General features: G+C 42.9%; 1 protein-coding gene across 4 annotated transcripts in view; it reads right to left on the reverse strand.

The window, feature by feature from the left end:
* TUBGCP5 (tubulin gamma complex associated protein 5) overlaps positions 1-18,678 on the reverse strand; it is a 1,496,334-nt gene that overhangs the window by 730,222 nt on the left and 747,434 nt on the right. For all 4 annotated transcript variants that reach the window (XM_033947661.1, XM_033947658.1, XM_033947659.1 and 1 more), the window contains one exon: positions 4,666-4,934. In XM_033947661.1, the coding sequence (XP_033803552.1) occupies positions 4,666-4,934 (269 nt within the window). The remainder of the gene's footprint in view (positions 1-4,665; positions 4,935-18,678) is intronic.

Here is an 18,678-nt window from a genome sequence, read left to right on the forward strand (position 1 = left end):
AGCTCTCTCCCTTCTCCTCACCTTAGTTTGTAGATTTTCTTTTTCGGCGACCCGCACGCTATCAGAGAGCCGTGCACGCGCGGCTGCTCAGTGTTCAATCTTCTGCTCTGCAACTTCCTATTTCCGGTTGCGTCAGAGCAGAAGATTGAACACTGAGCAGCCGCGCGTGCGCGGCTCTCTGATAGCGTGCGGGTCGCCGAAAAAGAAAATCTACAAACTAAGGTGAGGAGAAGGGAGAGAGCTGGCTAAACACTAGAATCGATTGGGCAGGCGGGTGTGAGCTGCGGGGACCGCGCGATCCTTCATGCCTCACTGTGGGGACAAGACCATTCACCGTCCCGCGGGCGGTGAATGGCCTTGTCCCCGTCGCCGCAGCGACTGCTAGTTTTCTTCCCCGTTTTCGGCGGGTGACCCACGGCTAAAATGCGGTGGCCGCGGGTAAACCGCCACCGTGTCATTCTCTACTCTGAGATACTGGAACTCACCAGAACAACAATCGACTGCTGAAAGAAAGAAGGGAAAAGCAAGCCGAAGTTCCTAGTGTAGTCAGCACTATGGATCCTAGAAACGGTACAGAATCCCTTGCTCATCGTCCTGGAAAGCGAAGAAGAATGCCAATCTGAAACCGAGACCCCACATCTAAGTCTGCGGAAGAAACACCAGTGTTTCCAATATGAATAAAAATCTCATCCTGATATACATATCAATAGTACCGGAGAAAAAAGCGCTGTAAATACCTCATCTGTACGTGTAACGAACTAAGGAAAAGAAAACACCCTTTTCGCATCCGACCAATGTCAGGAAGTCCTCCGAGACTAGAGGCAAACTAGAAGAAATTGGATGAATCGTCTGGTAGCGTCAAAACGGTACCACCGTCCACCTCCACAAGCGATCGTGAAGCCAAAGATAGGTGAAATGGCAAGTGCCAAAACCGAAAGCGCTGCTCCAGGCGAGGCAGGCAACCTAGTGCCGATTCTGAGCTCATAGAGAAAAGGTAAATCGACTCTCAGGTAGTCAGCAGAAAAGTATATAGCTGCCCAATGCCCCCCAGCTTGGCCACCATGTAGGTAGTGGAAACCCAAGCACTACCAGAACCGTCCAGAGGACGCGGAAAGCTTCAAAGAGAAACATAAAACCTGAGGAGGAGGCAAAGGTGCAAGCAACCTGAAAAGTGTACACAGCCCCCTGATGTATCTAGTGGCCTTTGAAAAACAACAGCAACGCAACAGGTATGAGACAAAAGAGTTGTGCACTGCCCTTAGGACAGCTCTTTGTCCACGAGAAAGCTTAAAAAGGTGACAGCAGAAGAAAGGATCCTCACAAAATACAGCCGTGGTCATCAAAACTTAGCTGGAGAAGAAACCGAATTTCAGCAAAGTAGACCAAAACGGAAGACTGAGAATGAATAGAATAAAAAACTGCAGCAGGCTGCAGTAACTGAAACTGCGTGCCAGGAGTTCCAAAAACCAAACGCACCCAAAAGGCAACCTTGATGTGAGGGTAAAAATTTTGTACCTAGGGCAATGAAGTGGTAAGTGGCTTTCCCAGAGTCACAAGGAGCTGCAGTGGGAATCAAACTCACGACGTTAGAGTGCTGAGGCAGCTGCTCTAACCACTAGGCCACTCATGGGCTAGTGGGTTTTTTTTGTTGTTGTTTTTTTTTTTTACATCACAGGGACAGAAAGCCGCTCCGCAGCACTACCATACACACTGCGCTCCCAAACTGCACTCCCAACAGATAAACCGCACTACCAGAAAGAAAGCTAACATGCAACTTCACACACAAAGCACTGCACAGGGAAAAAAGAAAACAGACAAGTATGCACCTGCTCTTTTTAGGAGATCCACAGAGAAAGAAAGAGAAACCCCCACCAAGTGCCGGGAAATCTCAAGCTGCAAATCGCATTTGTGCAGCCAAGGACCTTCCTGCTCCCCCCTGTGTAGAGAAAAGCTGAACTGGGCAGAGAAACTAGAGCTTCCCTCCCATTTACCCCCAGGCCTAAGGTGCATGGTCACCCAGTAACTAGAAGTGTAGCAAATAATACTCATTAAGACCCTAAGCGCTGCATCACCTCTACTGGGGCTGCACTCCCTCCACGTGTAAAATTCAAACAAACAGAGAGGCCTTGTGAAAGAAGAGATCACCCGCTGCAGCGCAGCTGATAACGGAGAGGCGCGGCACCCGTTCAACGCAGTCAGGGAAAACCACCGGCGCCCCGTTGTGGCAATGCCAACCATGGAGGACTCTAAGCGCGGTACACCCAAGCGCGGAAAACGGATTCCCTCAAATGCCGGAAAATTACCTAATCAGCGGTCCTCCACCTCCAGAATATCCCAGAAACCGTGGCGGAGCTTCCCCAGCAGAAGAAAACACGCTTGCGTTGAACTGCCGCTTTTTTTTTTTTCAACCTTCCGAGCCAAAGTAATAGCAGCAGCTGCCGCGACGCTACCGCCCGGGAAACTAACCCACGATCGCGCTTCTGCGAGCGGGAACGGCTCGGACCTAAGTTAGAGGAGCCTCCACCAGCGCCAAGGAAAAAAATGCGTGCTTCTGGCCCGTGGCAAAAGCAAAGCCACTACAACCTCCAGCCACACACCCAGAGGGTCCCGAGGTACTGCCGCTTCCTGGGCCAAACATATCATGGAGGCCACCAGCACTTGAACACAGCTTCACCCCCGCGATAGCTCACAAGCTCCAGCGCGCCTCCAAACCAAAAGAAGCATACTCACATACAGAGGCTAGAGCCCATCAGTGCCGGTATATGCCGGTAAAAGCCGGTTGCTCAGTACCATGAGGCCCGAAGAACCCTTCATAAACTGTGGAGTGTGGAGTCCTGATTTTTTTTTTTTTTTTATAACCATGGGAAGAAGAAAAAATAGGGACTCAATCAAACCCTCTATCATTGGAGGGAGGGTGAGGCAGGGACAAGGGGGGGCCCAAGTGTAACCTCTAAAGCCGGCACCGTTCAGCCGAACACCCCTGTCTCACTGAAGAGAAAATCTCAACAGGAGCAACTGAAATTTCCAGCCAGAATCCAGGAGCTATTGGAATAGCGACTTTCCCCTGCTGGGAGATAGAGCATACTAATGAGACAGCAGGATTGCCAGCCAATATAACCACCTGTTAATCAGTTTCTCTATCTCCACCTGCTGGTAGATGTGGGCTATTCCCATTGGTCTCTGGATTCATCTGCTGCTTTGCTAAGGAAAGGCGGTATGGCGGTATATAAAATCCTAAAAAACTTGAAACTTGAAAGAATGGCTTCTTCCCTATTTTCTCCTCTCAGAAAGAATATAATTATGCTGCTACACTAAATCAGTATTTGCATATTAGTATAGCTAAAGTGAAAATAATATATGTATTTAATTGCAAACAGGCAGTCCCCATTTTATGAACATCAGACTTACACTTATGAACAGGCGTCCTGTTCTACATTCGGTGTCCCAATGTGCCCCTTTCCCTCCCTCCCGAATCCCAACACATCCCTCTCTTTCCCTCCCGTGTTCCAGTACACCCCTCTCTTTCCCTCCATTTTGTGCCCCAAGTATGTGCCTCCCTCCGGCGGGTGTTTACCTTCTGACCAGCTCCCTTCTCCTTCCAGCTGTTGTTTCTCTGCACAAAGCCATGGGTAGCGACTCCTACACACGTCCTGCAGCTGAGCTGGAAGCCTTCCCTCTAACATGGGAGGAGCTTCTTTTGACGTCAAAGGGAAGGCTTCTGGCTCAGCTGTGGGACGCACAGAGGAGCTGCTGCCCAAGACTTTGTGCAGAGAAATGACTGCGGCTGGAAGGAGGAGGGAGTCATGTACTTGGGGCACAGAATGAAGGGAGGGAGAACGAGGGGCGTGTTGGGACATGAGAAGGAGGGAGGGAGCACAAACTTTGGACAAAGGATAGAAGGAAGGAGGGAAGAGAGCATGAGCCATAGGATGAAAGAATGGAGGGAGTGAGGGAAAGAGATGCTGCGGTGGGGGGAGGGAATAGAAAGGGAGAACTGAGTGTCTGAGTGAGAGGGAGAGATGGTACAAATGGGGAGATGAAGAGGAAAATTGTTGGGCATAGGATGGGAGAAAGAATTATTGGACATGGTGGTGGAAAAGGAGGTAGAGATGCATGCAGAAGACAGAGATAAGAGGGAGTAATGTTGGATGTGGTGGTGGAGAGAGAACAATGGGATGGATGGAAAGGGATGCAAGAGGGACCTCAGGAAGTGGAGAAGATGCGAAGAATGCCAAGATCCGAATTACATACAAATTCAACTTAAAAACCGTTTAAAAATTGGGACCCATTCTTAACCTGGGGACTGCCTATATATATGCATACACATGCATCCATCCATCATATATGTTATACCATTGAAAAGATTAAATATCCAATGAAAACAAATTTGAAGAACATACTTAGGGCACAGTGAAATAGTGAGTTTTTACTGCTAATCCAAAACATCTACCAAGGACTCTCACAGTAAATTGATTTGAATTTGTTAAAACAGTTAATTTGCTAAATTTCAAGCAAAAAAAATCCAGAGTAAGAGACGTACTTACGTGCATCTGGATGAATAGACACAGAGATGGTGATGGGTACTTCCAAATGAGAAACACACTTAGAATTATCATATTAGAAGTTGCTATTTATGCATGCACTTAATAGAAAAACTGTTTTTACCTCTACAAAAAGCTTGCTGTAAGGAAAGATCTTTATAATTCAGATTCTTCAATAACTGCATGGACTTTCCAGCCATGATGATCTGCTTCAGCACTGGTTTCAAGAAAGACACCATGGTGTGCTGCCTGCCTGAGGGTGACTGATCACTGCTGGAGCTTGCACTTGTATTATCACTCATTTTGTCTTCATTCTCCATCTTTTCTGACACACTATATAATGTGTAAGTTGCATACCAAAAATCTCGGTGATCTACTGGGACATCTTTATTTCTACAAAGTAAACAATATGGTTACATTTTCAATGTTCACAGATAGGTTAATCATATTCTCTTATTCCAGTAGTCTAAGGCAGTGATTTTCAACCTTTTTCATCTTGTAGCACACTGATAAGTCGCAAAAACTATCAATGCACACCATCAGTTTTTTAAGGATATATTTAATCATTTAACAATAAAAGATTAGGTTCTTACCTTTGTTAATCTTCTTTCTTGTAAATCCACATATAATAGTACATGTGGGTTATGAATCCCTTCTTGCGAGATTTCTTATAGGAAGCCTTATTTACATATTTTAACCCTCCCTTCTTACCTCAGGACTGCCCTCTGACTTCCAGTGAGTCCAAAAGTATATAACCAAACCTGAAGAGAACAAGTACAGGGAAACTCTCTGAGAAACAAGTCTAACCATAAACAATTGAAACAGGTTTGCAAACATCATAAACCTGAAAAGAAACTGTTATAAGGAGACAGCGTACACCAAGGGTAGGCAGTTTCGGTCCTCGAGAGCCAGAGCCAGGACAGATTTTCAGGATCTCCACCATGAATATGTATGAGATGGATCTGCATGCACTGCCTCCTTGAGATGCAAATCTATCTCGTGCATATTTATTGTGGATATCCTGAAAACTTGACCTGGCTCCGGCTCTCAAGGACCGGAATTGCCTACCCCTGGCCTACACTAACAGAGAGGTGCGCCTCAGCTAGGGACTCCCAAGGTGAAGTGCATAACATGTTCGGATGGTACTCTTAAAAAGGCTGGTCAAGGAACCATAAGTCCAACTTATCAGTACTCACTGAGTCAGACAATCAGTGAATCAGCAACTTCCAGAGCAGGTTCCAGGAATAGAGTGTGGATTTACAAGAAAGATTAGCAAAGGTAAGAACCTAATCTTTTGTTCTTGTACAATCCCATTCTATTCCTGGACATGTGGGACATAGAATCGAGGCGCAGTTCCTAACACGAAAGGTAAGGCCGCAAACTGGAAGTGCCATTGTAGGACATGGAACCTTAGATATTTCCTATTTCTGGAAAACTGGGATTATGCAGATAGGCCTCCGTCAAGTCCAAGGAAGCCAGAAATTCCCCTGGAGCTACTGAGATCACAGACCGTACTGTTTCCATCCTGAAGCAGGGAACTTTGAGGGTCACATTGACTGCCTTGAGATCCATAATTGGTCTCCAGTCCTCAGTGCCTCTCTTTGGCATGATGAAGTATATTGAGTATCTGCCCAAATCGGACTCTGGGACAGGTTCTATGGTTGCAAGGTTCAGCAGTGCATGCAAATGAGGGCAACGGCATGCAATGTAGGCAGGGACCCGATTCAAGAAGTAAAACCCTGCAACACTGTCTAGACTTGCCAATCACAAACAAGCAACTGCTGAGGACCAGATGCTGAAGCCCTTTCCGTCGGCCCTGCCTTCTGCCGCCCTGCTCTCTGCCCTGTCAGCCCCGGTTCAGCGCCACGGCTCGATCAGTTAGTAGAGGTATGAAATGCTCTATTTTCAACAGCATTTGTGCAGCTTCTTTCTCCCTATTCGATGGAACTGAAACTCATAGCTGTAAGCCGCCTGCCTGCTATATAAGCCACCTGCATGCCCCAATTGCTTGATTGCCGGCCCCGACTCTCCCACCCTTCCCCTGGGTCCAGCACATGCAATAGTAGTTAATGGAGCTCAGCCCAAGAACCTGTTCGTCCCGATCTTCCAGCCCTGCTTTCAGTCCTGAGCTCTTACTCTCTTCCACCTTCCCTGCAGTGTAAGCCCGCGGGTTTAAAGTGGGGATGCACGCCGCAGTGCAGGGGAGGAGAGCCAGTCCACGTGAAAAATTTTTTGTAAAAAAACAAAAAGTTGCGGCTGGATGGTCTGCGCACGATCCGTGCCTGCAGATGGGGGCATTCCTCCGATCACCCTCATCTACATATTTTGGCTTGAACAACATAACATAAGAACATAAGAACTGCCATCTCCGGATCAGACCTACAGTCCTTCGAGTCCAGTGATTCGCACACGCAGAGGCCCAATCAGGTGTACACCTGGTGTAATTTTAGTAACCCATATCCCTCTATGCCTCTCGTAAGGAGATGTGCATCTAATTTGCTTTTGAATCCTAGAATGGTGGATTCCGCAATAACCTCCTCTGGGAGAGCATTCCAGGTGTCCACCACTCATTGCGTGAAGCAGAACTTCCTGATATTTGTCCTGGACTTGTCCCCCCTTAGCTTCAGTCCATGTCCTCTTATCCTTGTCACGTTGGACATTGTAAATAAATTTTTTTCCTGCTCTACTTTGTCAATTCCTTTCAGTATTTTGAAAGTCTCAATCATATCCCCTCGCAGTCTCCTCTTCTCAAGGGAGAACAGTCCCAGTCTCTTAAGTCGTTCCTCGTATTCCAAGTTCTCCACACCATTTATTAGCTTCGTTGCTCATCTCTGCACTCTCTCCAGCAGTTTTATATCCTTCTTTAGATTGGGAGACCAATGTTAGACACAGTATTCCAAGTGTGGTCTGACCATTGCTCTATAAAGCAGCATTACAACTCTCTCCGATCTACTCGTGATTCCTTTCTTTATCATGCCTAACATTCTATTTGCTTTCTTTGCCGCCGCCACACATTGTGCCAACGGTTTCAGGATCATATATATCAGTATACCCAGATCCTTTTCTTGTTCGCTCTTACCCAGAGTTGCACCTGACATTCTATACTTGTGTTCCTTGTTCTTACTGCCTAAATGCATTACTTTGCACTTTTCCACATTAAACTTCATCTGCCATTTCTCCGCCCATTTCTCTAACTGACACAAGTCACTCTGGAGTTCCACGCTATCCTTCTGCGATCTGATTGCCCAGCATAGCTCTGTGTCGTCTGCAAACTTGATGATCTCACTGGATGTTCCTTCTTCTAGGTCATTGATGAAAATATTAAATAAGATGGGCCCAAGTTCTTATGTTCTTATTAGGGTCACCTGGTCTCTGCTTGCAGAGAGCCAGCAAACACAAAATACAATTCACTCAGACAGCTGGTCTCAGGCTAGGCAAGTTCTCAGCCATCTACATCCTCACTGCTGTGAGGTGGAAGAGAAAGACTCCCCTTACTTTCCTGGTTGCACTCCTGCTCTGCCTTGCTCCCCCCACCTCTCCCTTACTGTGATTCGGGGCTCTGATTTTAAACGTATCATAGTCCCATCCCTCTCTCCTAGGAGGGGGGTTGGCTTGCAATTCCCTAGGACAGTGATGGCTAACCTTTTTGAGCCCGAGTGCCCAAACTGCCGCACAAAACCAAAGAATTTCCTCAAAGTGCCAGCACGCCAATTAAACCTTAATAACAAGATTTTAGTATCTAAAAACTCTTTATAAAGTTGCCTGAACTATGTAACATCATTTTTAAAGGTTGGAATCTTTGTATTGTCAGAGAATCAATTTGATTCACAATCCTTTGGTTTTCATTTCAATTTATTGGCAATTTATAATGTTTTAATGATTTCATTCAATTTAATGAATTTAGGAAGAATTTGATTCAGTTACACAATATATTTTAAATGTATTATTCACATAACATGTCAAATGTATCCTGAGTAAAAAAAAAGATAAACTTCTTAAAACTGTTAACTGTGTCAAGACTCGGTGTGTATATATATATCATATTCCGCATATAAGAAAAAAAAACTTAAAAAACAATTTATAGAATTGGAGCAAGAAATTAAATTACTAGAACATAAATTAATTATAAAATGGGAACACGATACATTACGGAAATTATTAAAAACAAAAGTTAAATATAATGAGATTTCTTCTCAATTTGTAAGAAAAGATATGTTCTATAGACAAGTACAGTATTATGGAAATTCAAATAAGGCTGGAAGATTGTTAGCAAATTTTATTAAAGCAAAAAAAAGAAAAACTAAAATAATTGCAATTAAAGATAAGCAGGGCAATACACACACCAACATTGAAGAAATTATAAAACAATTTCTTGATTTTTATAAGGATTTATATACTTCTAATACTTATGAAAATAAAGAACAAGATGGTTTAGAGTTTTTAAAGTCATTTATTGGACCAAATGTTCCGGATCATATAAAAAGAAGCTTAGAAGAACATATATCTTTAAAAGAAATAGAATCAGCATTGAAGGCTCTTAGAGTTGGATCCGCTCCAGGTGGAGATGGATATACTGTTGAATATTATAAAACATTTCAAAATACTTTATTACCTTATCTATTAAATTTATACCAATATCAAATGAATAATGGAAATATATCAGGAACTATGGCTGATTCTGTTATAATTGTCTTGCCAAAACCAAACAGGGATCCGACATTGATAACAAACTATAGGCCTATATCTTTGATGAATGTAGATGCTAAATTAATTGCTAAAGTGCTAGCTATAAGGCTAGCAAAAGCTCTTCCTTTTATCATTGATGTACATCAAACAGGATTTGTTGCTAAAAGACACTCTTCACATAACACTAGATTAGCATTTCATTCTTTAAATTTAGCAAAAAATTTGAATGATCCAGCTTTTCTAATATCATTAGATGCAGAAAAAGCATTTGATAGAGTAGAATGGAAGTTTATGTATCAAGCTCTAGAATGGTTTGGTGTAGGACCTGGTTTTATTAAAATGATTCAAACATTATATAGCTCCCCTGGAGCAAGATTAAATATAAACAATAACTTATCTGATAAATTTAACTTGCTAAGGGGAGTTAGACAAGGTTGTCCTTTATCTCCCTTACTTTTTGATATCGTTCTGGAACCCTTATTAATTGAAATAAATCAAACTAAGGGAATAAAGGGAATCACATTTTCTAATTGGGAATTTAAATTATCTGCGTATGCAGATGATATTTTATTATGTAATGTAATGTAATGTAATGTAATGTAATGTAATTTATTTCTTATATACCGCTACATCCGTTAGGTTCTAAGCGGTTTACAGAAAATATACATTAAGATTAGAAATAAGAAAGGTACTTGAAAAATTCCCTTACTGTCCCGAAGGCTCACAATCTAACTAAAGTACCTGGAGGGTAATAGAGAAGTGAAAAGTAAAGTTAGAGGAAAAATAAAAATAAAATAAACATTTTAACAAGACAGCATTGATCTAAATATTTTGGAAGGTAGAAGAGAGGAGAGAAAGGAATAGAAGCAGAAGGGGGAGCCGTTGAACAGTAGAATTCTGGAGAAATTTAAATGATAGAAATAGAACAAGACAAAGACAAAAGGCAAAACAATAGATAAGATTAAAGATAAATCATAAGCTGGAAAGAAAAATAAAATAAAACTTTGTCTTCAATCCACGGTTTCAGCGTCAGTGATGAAGTGGAGCAAGTAAGTTTAGGAGGAGCGATTGACGTTTCCAGAAAGGGCTTCTTCAGGGAAGAGACTTGGCAGACAGTCCCAGGATGCCTATGTCTCCTCCCCTGTGATGTTCTCCCATCCATGCATTCCCTCCCAGACACACTGCCCGTGCCCCAGCCGCTCCAAGGAGGCTGCCCCAGATGAGGCCCACGGTGAATGCAGGATTCTCTCCTCTGCGGGAAAGCCGCCCGGAGCCGACAGTCGATCTTCTTAGCGGATTGCATGGGGGGAAGAGTTCACACTCTTGGTAGGATCGGGTCTGTGTGCTCTCGGTGGTTGTGGCTGGTCTCGTTGCTGCTTAGGTGTAAAAGCAGTTGATCTCCACTGCTGCTGATATTTAAAGCAGGTAGATTGATCTCTCCAATGGACTGCAGGGGGAGGAGTTATATTTATATTATATTTAAGAAAACCAGAAGACACCATTCCAGATCTACTTAACTTAATAGAAAAGTTTGGAAAGTTTTCTGGATATAAAATCAATTGGGAAAAATCTGAAGTTCTTCCAATTAATATCCATTGTACCAAAGGATTATTTGATTCATATTCATTTAAATGGAAAGAGGAAGGACTAAAATATTTAGGTATTCTTATAAAAAATACAATTGATGACACAGTAAAAGAGAATGAAAAACTTTTATTAAAGAAAATAACAGAAATGTGCGAGCAATGGAATCCTTTACATCTTTCTTGGTGGGGAAGAGTTCAAACAATTAAAATGATGATTTTACCTGTGGTTTGTTATCAAATGAGTATGATCCCAATATTTTTTCAGGGGTCATTTTATAAAAAGTTAAACAGTATACTAACAAAATTTGTTTGGTTTGGGAAAAGACCCAGAATCGCTTTAGCATCATTACAAAAAACAATTAAGGAGGGAGGGGTAAATTTTCCAAATTTCTATAGGTACCATCAAGCCTATATTTTAAGACAGGGTATGTATTGGATCCTCCCAGATCTCATGGAAAATGTACCTGATTGGTTATATTTAGAATGGCGCCTCATGTTCCCTTTACATCCAGAACATTTCATTAGTATAACAATGCCCAGGAGTTATAAAGATCATAGAATTCTAATAGATACATGGAAAACATTAAGATTTATAAGCAATTTATCAACAAATCCATTGGCTAAATCTTTAAATCAATCTATTTGGGTAAACTCCAGGATCAAAATTGGTGGATTTAAAATAGTATGGAAACAATGGATAATAGCAGGTATACGTACTTTAAAAGATGTAATAATAAATGGATCACTGCTTAGTTTTTCACAATTGCAACAAAAATTTGGATTAGAAAAAACACAATATTTTAAATGGATGCAATTGAAGCAGGCTATTCAGGAAGGGTTCCCTGAATGGAAAAATCTTAATAATCAATATAGTTTGTCAATCCTTTGTTTTCAAGCAGATTTTCTAGGACACCAAGCTGCAAAATGGTATAAGATTATATATGAATTTTCAAACAAAAAAAAGAGAACAGGACTTAGGGACATTTGGAGTATTGAGATAGGACAGACAATTTCTGCATCTCAATGGCAAAAATGTTGGTCCTGGAGAATACATACTACAAGGTCAGCATCTATGAGTCAAACATGGATGTTTTTATTACATAGAGTTTTATGGACCCCTACAAGATTACAGAAATTAGATAGTAGTAGATCTAATAGATGCTGGCATTGTAAGATAGAAGTGGGGACATTAGATCATTTATTATTCTTTTGTCCCTGTATTAATTCCTTTTGGAAATTAATTTGGCCCCAAATTAATAAATTATTAGAAAATCATGTTGGACTATCATATGATACAATATTATTTGGAACAACAATGAGAACACAGAGTCCAATATCAGCTAACAATAATAAACTTTTATTAATTCTAACAGGGGTCGCCATTCAGCAAATTACTCAGAATTGGAAAGATTACACTAAATTAAATTACACTTTCTGGTGGAATTCAATTTGTCATATATATAAAATGGAAAAAGTAATGGCATTACAACAAGGTTATATTAAAAAATTTAATAAAATATGGGGACCATTGACAAATTATTCTACTGATCAGATATCATAACACATGTATAGAATATATAGAGGGGGTAGGGAAGGGAAAAATATTGTAATAATAATATGATATAAAATTTTGATAAAGGGTTTCTTTAATTTACAATGTAAGAACATTTATTGATAATTTCAAGTGTTTCTTCATAATTGAATGTAATACATGTATTTCACTTGATGTAAGAATTTAAAAAAGAATAAAAATTATTTACAAAAAAAAAAAAAGACTCGGTGTGTATTCCCAAAGAATCTATACATGTTTTTTTGTAAAATTTACAATCAAATTAGAAAATAGTTAAATCATTACATTTCTAATAATATGATGTAAAGAAAACAAAAGAGCTTTCAATTAAACCAACCGTTTTTATTGGAAATTCCAGATTGGAATACAACAGGGCCATGTAAAGTCCCTTTTTTAAATAACATCTTTAAATAATATTTAAATAACTTAGAAAGTGTCTTAACTGCAAACTGAAAACACTGCTTCATGTAAACATATGCATTGGGCATGCTCTGAAAAAAATTAATGTGATTTTTGTTGTTGCATGCATGCTGATAACTTGTCAATCCTTGGCTCATAGTGCATTAATTTCAGAGCAACACATGCAGCATTCATGTCATCCGTTAATCTGTTTCTAGCATCAGATTTTATATGATTCAAAGCCGAAAACAGCTGCTCACAAGCATAGAATGACCCAAACAAAGTAAGAAGAGCAATCCCAAGTGCTTTCATGGACTTAAAATTGTCTGGCAGAGAATTCCACGCTTTTAGGATTTCATTTTCAGAACTGCTAGCAGTGATTTCATTTGTCACCCTTTCACACTCAATACGTTCAAGAGCCGCACGCAGGTCATTGAATTTACTTTTCCAGATAGAGCTTTCTTGAAATTCCAGTAGCTCCATTTCCAAATTTTGAATATCCAACCACTGTAAGCAGGAAAGATCAAGATCTTCAAATGTGGACTTTTCTGGGGAAGTTATAAATGAAAGGGTTGTCTCCATCTTACGGAACTGAGAAAATCTTTTACTAAAATTCTCCTTTGCTTCGGCTACAATGGTGGAATATGCTTTGTGGATTTCCTGGTGTTTTTTATGACTGTCCACAAATGTTGTAGAATTATCCAAATGTATTTTTAGGTTGGGAAAATATTTTAGCTGTCCACTCTCAAGGTCTTTTTCAAAAACATGCAATTTTCTCTCAAAAGCTTTGATGTCACTAATCATGCTTTCTGCTGTTTTTCCCATGCCTTGTAATTTTTTGTTTAGTACATTAAAGTGGTTAGTAAAATCTGTAAAGAACATGAGGTTGGTAAGCCAGGCCATGTTGGTGAGTTGAGGATAGTCTTCCCCCTTTTCGTTCATAAATAGCCTAACTTCTTCCAAGCAGGCCACAAATCTCTCTAACACTCATCCTCTGCTCAGCCACCGGACATTATTGTACATCAGTAAAGTGTTATATTGTGCCTGAACCTCATCAAGAAGGGCTTGAAATTGTCGAAAATTAAGAGCACGCGCCATGATGAAGTTCACCATTTTTATTATATCTTTGAGGACATCGTCAAGTTTTTTGCTGCTTTCATTGGCGCAGAGAGCCTCTTGATGTATTATGCAGTGAAATTGAATCAGTGGATGTTTTGCTTCCTTAGCAAAGAAATGAATGAATCCTGATGTTGTCCCCACCATGCTAGGTGCTCCATCGCTAGTAACTGAAACCACTTTTTCTGGACTTATGTCTAGTGATGAAAAAGCCTCCATCACAGCATTGTGGATATCTATCCCTTGTGTTTTTTCAGGCAAAGACAGCAGTTTTACCAGCTCTTCTCTCATGATGTCACCAGTAGCATAACGCAAAATGAGCGCTAGTCTTGCATGGTTAGTAATATCTGTACTTTCATCCAAGCACATGGAGTAGAAGGGTGCTTTTTGTAAGTCGCAAGTAAGCTGTTGACTAACATCAGCAGCCATTCGCAGAACCCTATCTTTTGCAGTATTTCTGCTTAGCGGCATCTCAGAGATGCGCTGCACAATTTTATCTTTGTTTTGGAAATCATGGAAGAGTGAATTACTCCCAGCCAAAATTGCCTTTTTGATAAAATCTCCATCAGAGAGGGGCTTACCATGTTTTGCCATGCACAGTGAAATTTGAAAGCTGGCAACTGTAAGATGATTAGTTTTTGAAAGATAGTTGCTAAAACTAAGAGACTGGGAGTGATATTTCTTTAATTTTCCTACAAGGAACTCTTTTCTTTGAGCTAAACCAAGTTCAGCAACACTGTTATGGTTGGTCTCAAAGTGACGTTTGACACTTGATGTGCGAGACACAACACTTTCATTACACATAATGCACAATGCTTTCCCATGCGTTCAATCACTCCATATGTCTCTGTCAAGGCCTCTTGGAATGGTCTTCCACTATCTGTTTTTGCTTTTTTTGCTGTACTCATTTTCTTTGTTCAAGACTTCAAGTCTACAAAAAGATAAAATTTGTATAATAAAAAAAATCTAATGAAGTGCTGTATACAAATCCGTCCCCATAAAAAAATATGTGATTGGGGAATTTTACTAATTGTAGACATCCGTTTTGGTCAAAAAATATACTGTCCGGGTGAAAACCGGACTTGTGCAACCTGAGTGTATGGGAAAAGGACTTTTATTTTTCATTATTGGAGCCTTTGTTATTTTATTATGATGTTTACAAAAGCACTGTGAAGGGCCACATATACACTTTACTGTTTTTTGCTATATTGAGTTTTCCATAAGGTACAGCACAGAGGATTAGTGTGTTGGTTGTTCACAGAGAGCCTAGCCCTCCTCTCAGCTTACTGAACTTCTCTATGCAATCATCATAAGCAGCTTTTTTATTTCCTCGAATTTAGCATGTCCCCCATGGAAGATACAGAGTTTTTTACAGAAGAGCACATTATTAGACACATTAACATCCCCCCATATCCTCACCTCTCTAGCATGGGAGCACTAGGAACTGTTCCTGATTACAGATGTCACATGTGGAGTCACACTAAAGCCTCACTGAGTTCCTGTGACAGACTCAGTGTGAAGCTTCTCTTCCTCCTCCCACTTCCCCCTCACACACTGCCTGGCTCATAGGATACTAAGGGGAAGACAGGCAGGCTAAACATCCACTCACAGGACTGCAGCCAGAACAGGAGGATGGGCCGCGGCCCACCGGGACAATGCCCGGTCCTCCCAATGGCCAGTTCGGCCCTGTTGCCAGGTGAGCTGCAAAGCAGACACCGGCACACTCGCCTCCCGCCGCACCGCATATCTTAATTGCGGACTAGAGAGTTGCGCGGGGACAGAAATCCCACCCGTCCCCGCCAAAGTCTCACCCGTCCCCACCCGTCCCCGTGAGGAATCCCTCCGTCCCCACCCGTCCCCGCGAGGAATGTCCTCCGTCCCCGCCCGAAATCCCCTCCTTCCCCGCCCATCCCTATAAACGTCAGAAATAGTTATTTCATTTAATTATGCTACTGAATTAAAGGCTCTGGTAGAAACCCATTTACAAATAAGCAAAAAGACTTTATTAATTTGGAAATATTAATTGGGAAGAATACACACTTTGTAAACGGGTTTCTACCAGAGCCTCTTTTGTTTATAAATTTTTATCAACACAACTAATATACTACTTTATCCTGAAGCAAAAAAAAAGAAAAAAAGAAATAGAATTCTTTTCCTACCTTTGTTGCCTGGTTTCTGCTTTCCTCATGTTCTCATTTAGTTCCTTCCATCCACTGTCTCTCTTCCTTCTGTGTCTTCCATTTGCTCTGTTACTGTGCCTCTCCCTTTCTCCCCCCTTCCAAATTGGTCTGGCACCCATCTTCTTCCCTCCACTCCCCCCATAGTCTGGCATCTCTGTCTTCTTCCCTGCCAGCGTCTTCTCCCCACTCTCTCTTCCCCATTTCCTTTCAGCGTCCTTCTCCCTCCCCCCCATCTTCCCCATGTCCTGTCAGCGTCCTTCTCCCCCCTCTGTCTTCCCCATGGCCTTTCAGCGTCCTTCTCCACCCCTTTGTCTTCCCCATGTGCTTTCAGCGTCCTTCCCCACCCCCCCATCTTCCCCATGGCCTTTCAGCGTCCTTCTCCACCCCTTTGTCTTCCCCAGTGCTTTCAGCGTCCTTCTCTCCCCTCCTTCTCTCCCGCCCCGGGTGCAGCACAGCCGGCCAGGTCCCCTTACTTTTATGGCGCTTCCCCGACCGACAGACCAACAACAGCCCTGGTCTGACAAACCTCCCTGCCCTTAACTGCGAATCTAAATTTCCTTCTTACAGCTGCTGTAAGAAGGTAATTTAGATTCGCGGTTAAGGGCAGGGAGGTTTGTCGGACCAGGGCTGTTGTTGGTCGGTCGGGTTAGCGCCACAAAGGTAAGGGGACCTGGCCGGCTGTGCTGCACACGGGGCAGGGCGGGGCGGACCGCCCCCCTCCCTTGGTAGCCACTCGAGCCGCGAGGCTACTCCTCCTTACCTACCCTGCCTGCAGTACAGAGCCGAACGGAAGTCTTCCCGACGTCAGCCCTCCCTCCCTCCGACATCAGCGTTGACGTCGGGAAGACTTCCGTTCGGCTCTGTGCTGCAAGCAGAGCAGGTAGGGAGAAAAGCCACGCGACTTAGTACATCCAGCCCCGCAAAAACCCCGCGACCCTCGGAGGCGTCCCCACAGGATCCCCGCGACCCTAGGGGGCATCCCCATGGGATTCCCATGACCCTAGGGGGCGTCCCTTGCAGCTCTCTATTGAGGACCTTCCCGCGTGCCACAGCTGGCACGCGTGCCATAGGTTCGTCATCGCCGCCCTAGGAAATGGAACCTGATTTCTCCTAGGCTATGGATAGTGAGAATACCTTAACGGGCCAGGTCTCCACTTCTTAGTAAAAGTTCTAACAGGCTTTCTGGTATATTTACTCTGGCCATTTCTATTTCATTACTCCTAACCTGGTCAGCACACCTGATCTGGGATTGTGTTCTGTTCTTATTAATCACAGGGACAAAGCAGGCCATGAGTTTGTCACACTCCCTCACCAAGGAAAGAAGTACGCTTGGTGACCTGTGCCACCAAGGAATCCTACTTTGGTGACAAGCGCTGGTTAAACACCTCAGCCATCGGGTAGAGCTTGGACATAGCCCTCGCCACTCTCAGAGGACCTTCCAGTGCCTCCCAGTGATTCATGAGCATATGTGCAATATCTTATATTAGAAAAAGAGGAGGACTGCAGTTTCAACTCCTGGAGGAATTCTGAAATTAACCGAAGCAAGGTGAAAGGTTTAAAAAGTATCCACATCGTGGGGTCCTCCCCCAGATCCGGATCGTGAACATCTGTAACCGCAGCTACATCCCCAGCAGTGGAGGTGCTTGACTGAGAAAGCAAAGGCCTAGTCAGATCATCTGTATCATCCTCCAGCAGATCGTCCTTTGACTGCCTGGGAACTTTGTACTAGAGGTCTGCATCCTGGAAGGAATGGACTCTCCTCCATTATCATCTGCAACATTTCTTTCTCTCTCCCCATGCACCATCTCTCCCTGTCTTCCACCTTATGTTCAATATTTCTCTTTCTCTCTTCTCCATGCATGTCTCCCTCCCCTCCACCATATGCAAGATTTCTTGCTACCTCTTTGTTGCATTCTCACCCTTCATTTCCTTCATTCCATATCCAACAATTCTTCCTTTCTCCTCCTATCCCCCAATGTGCAGCAGCTTTCCATTCCTCCCTCCCATCCTCCTGTGCAGCACTTCCCAATATAACCTCCCATAGCTGCAGCAGCATTATACAGGCTGCTCGCGGCCTGCCCGCCAGAGTTTCCCTCTGCTGCATCATCAGTGGTGGCAGAGGGAAGGCCCTGGCAAGGCAGGCTAGTAGCAGGCTGTTCAGAGTGATGCCTTTTTCTGCTGCCACTTTAGGAGGTCCGGAGGTAATGTCAGGACTCACTGAATTGGCGAGTTCGATTTTTCCAGCAAACAAATCAATTTGAATCAATCCACTAAAGTGAATTGGTGAAATGATTCGAAATGGGCAGCACTACCATATTGTGTGCAGGGAGCTACAGAATGGAAGCTGAAACAGATTACAGGGAGATCCTCTGCCTCAACAAAACTTGAAGCCTGGACTGCTGGTCTTCTGACTGTCTCTCCAGCCTGATCCTCCAGCCAGAGACCTCTTTTCCACCTGGCAAAACCGAGCCTGCGGACAGGTGTGTCAGCCCAGCCTTACATTGCTAGATGTCAGCATTTTCCGGTGGCCTAACCAATGTCAGAAGAGGCCTATGGGAGATGATATCATTCATATCCAATCTTGGGGCATGTCAGTGCAG

Source organism: Geotrypetes seraphini, chromosome 6, assembly GCF_902459505.1.
Source record: "Geotrypetes seraphini chromosome 6, aGeoSer1.1, whole genome shotgun sequence".
In the NCBI taxonomy this organism is placed as follows: Eukaryota; Metazoa; Chordata; class Amphibia; order Gymnophiona; family Dermophiidae; genus Geotrypetes; species Geotrypetes seraphini.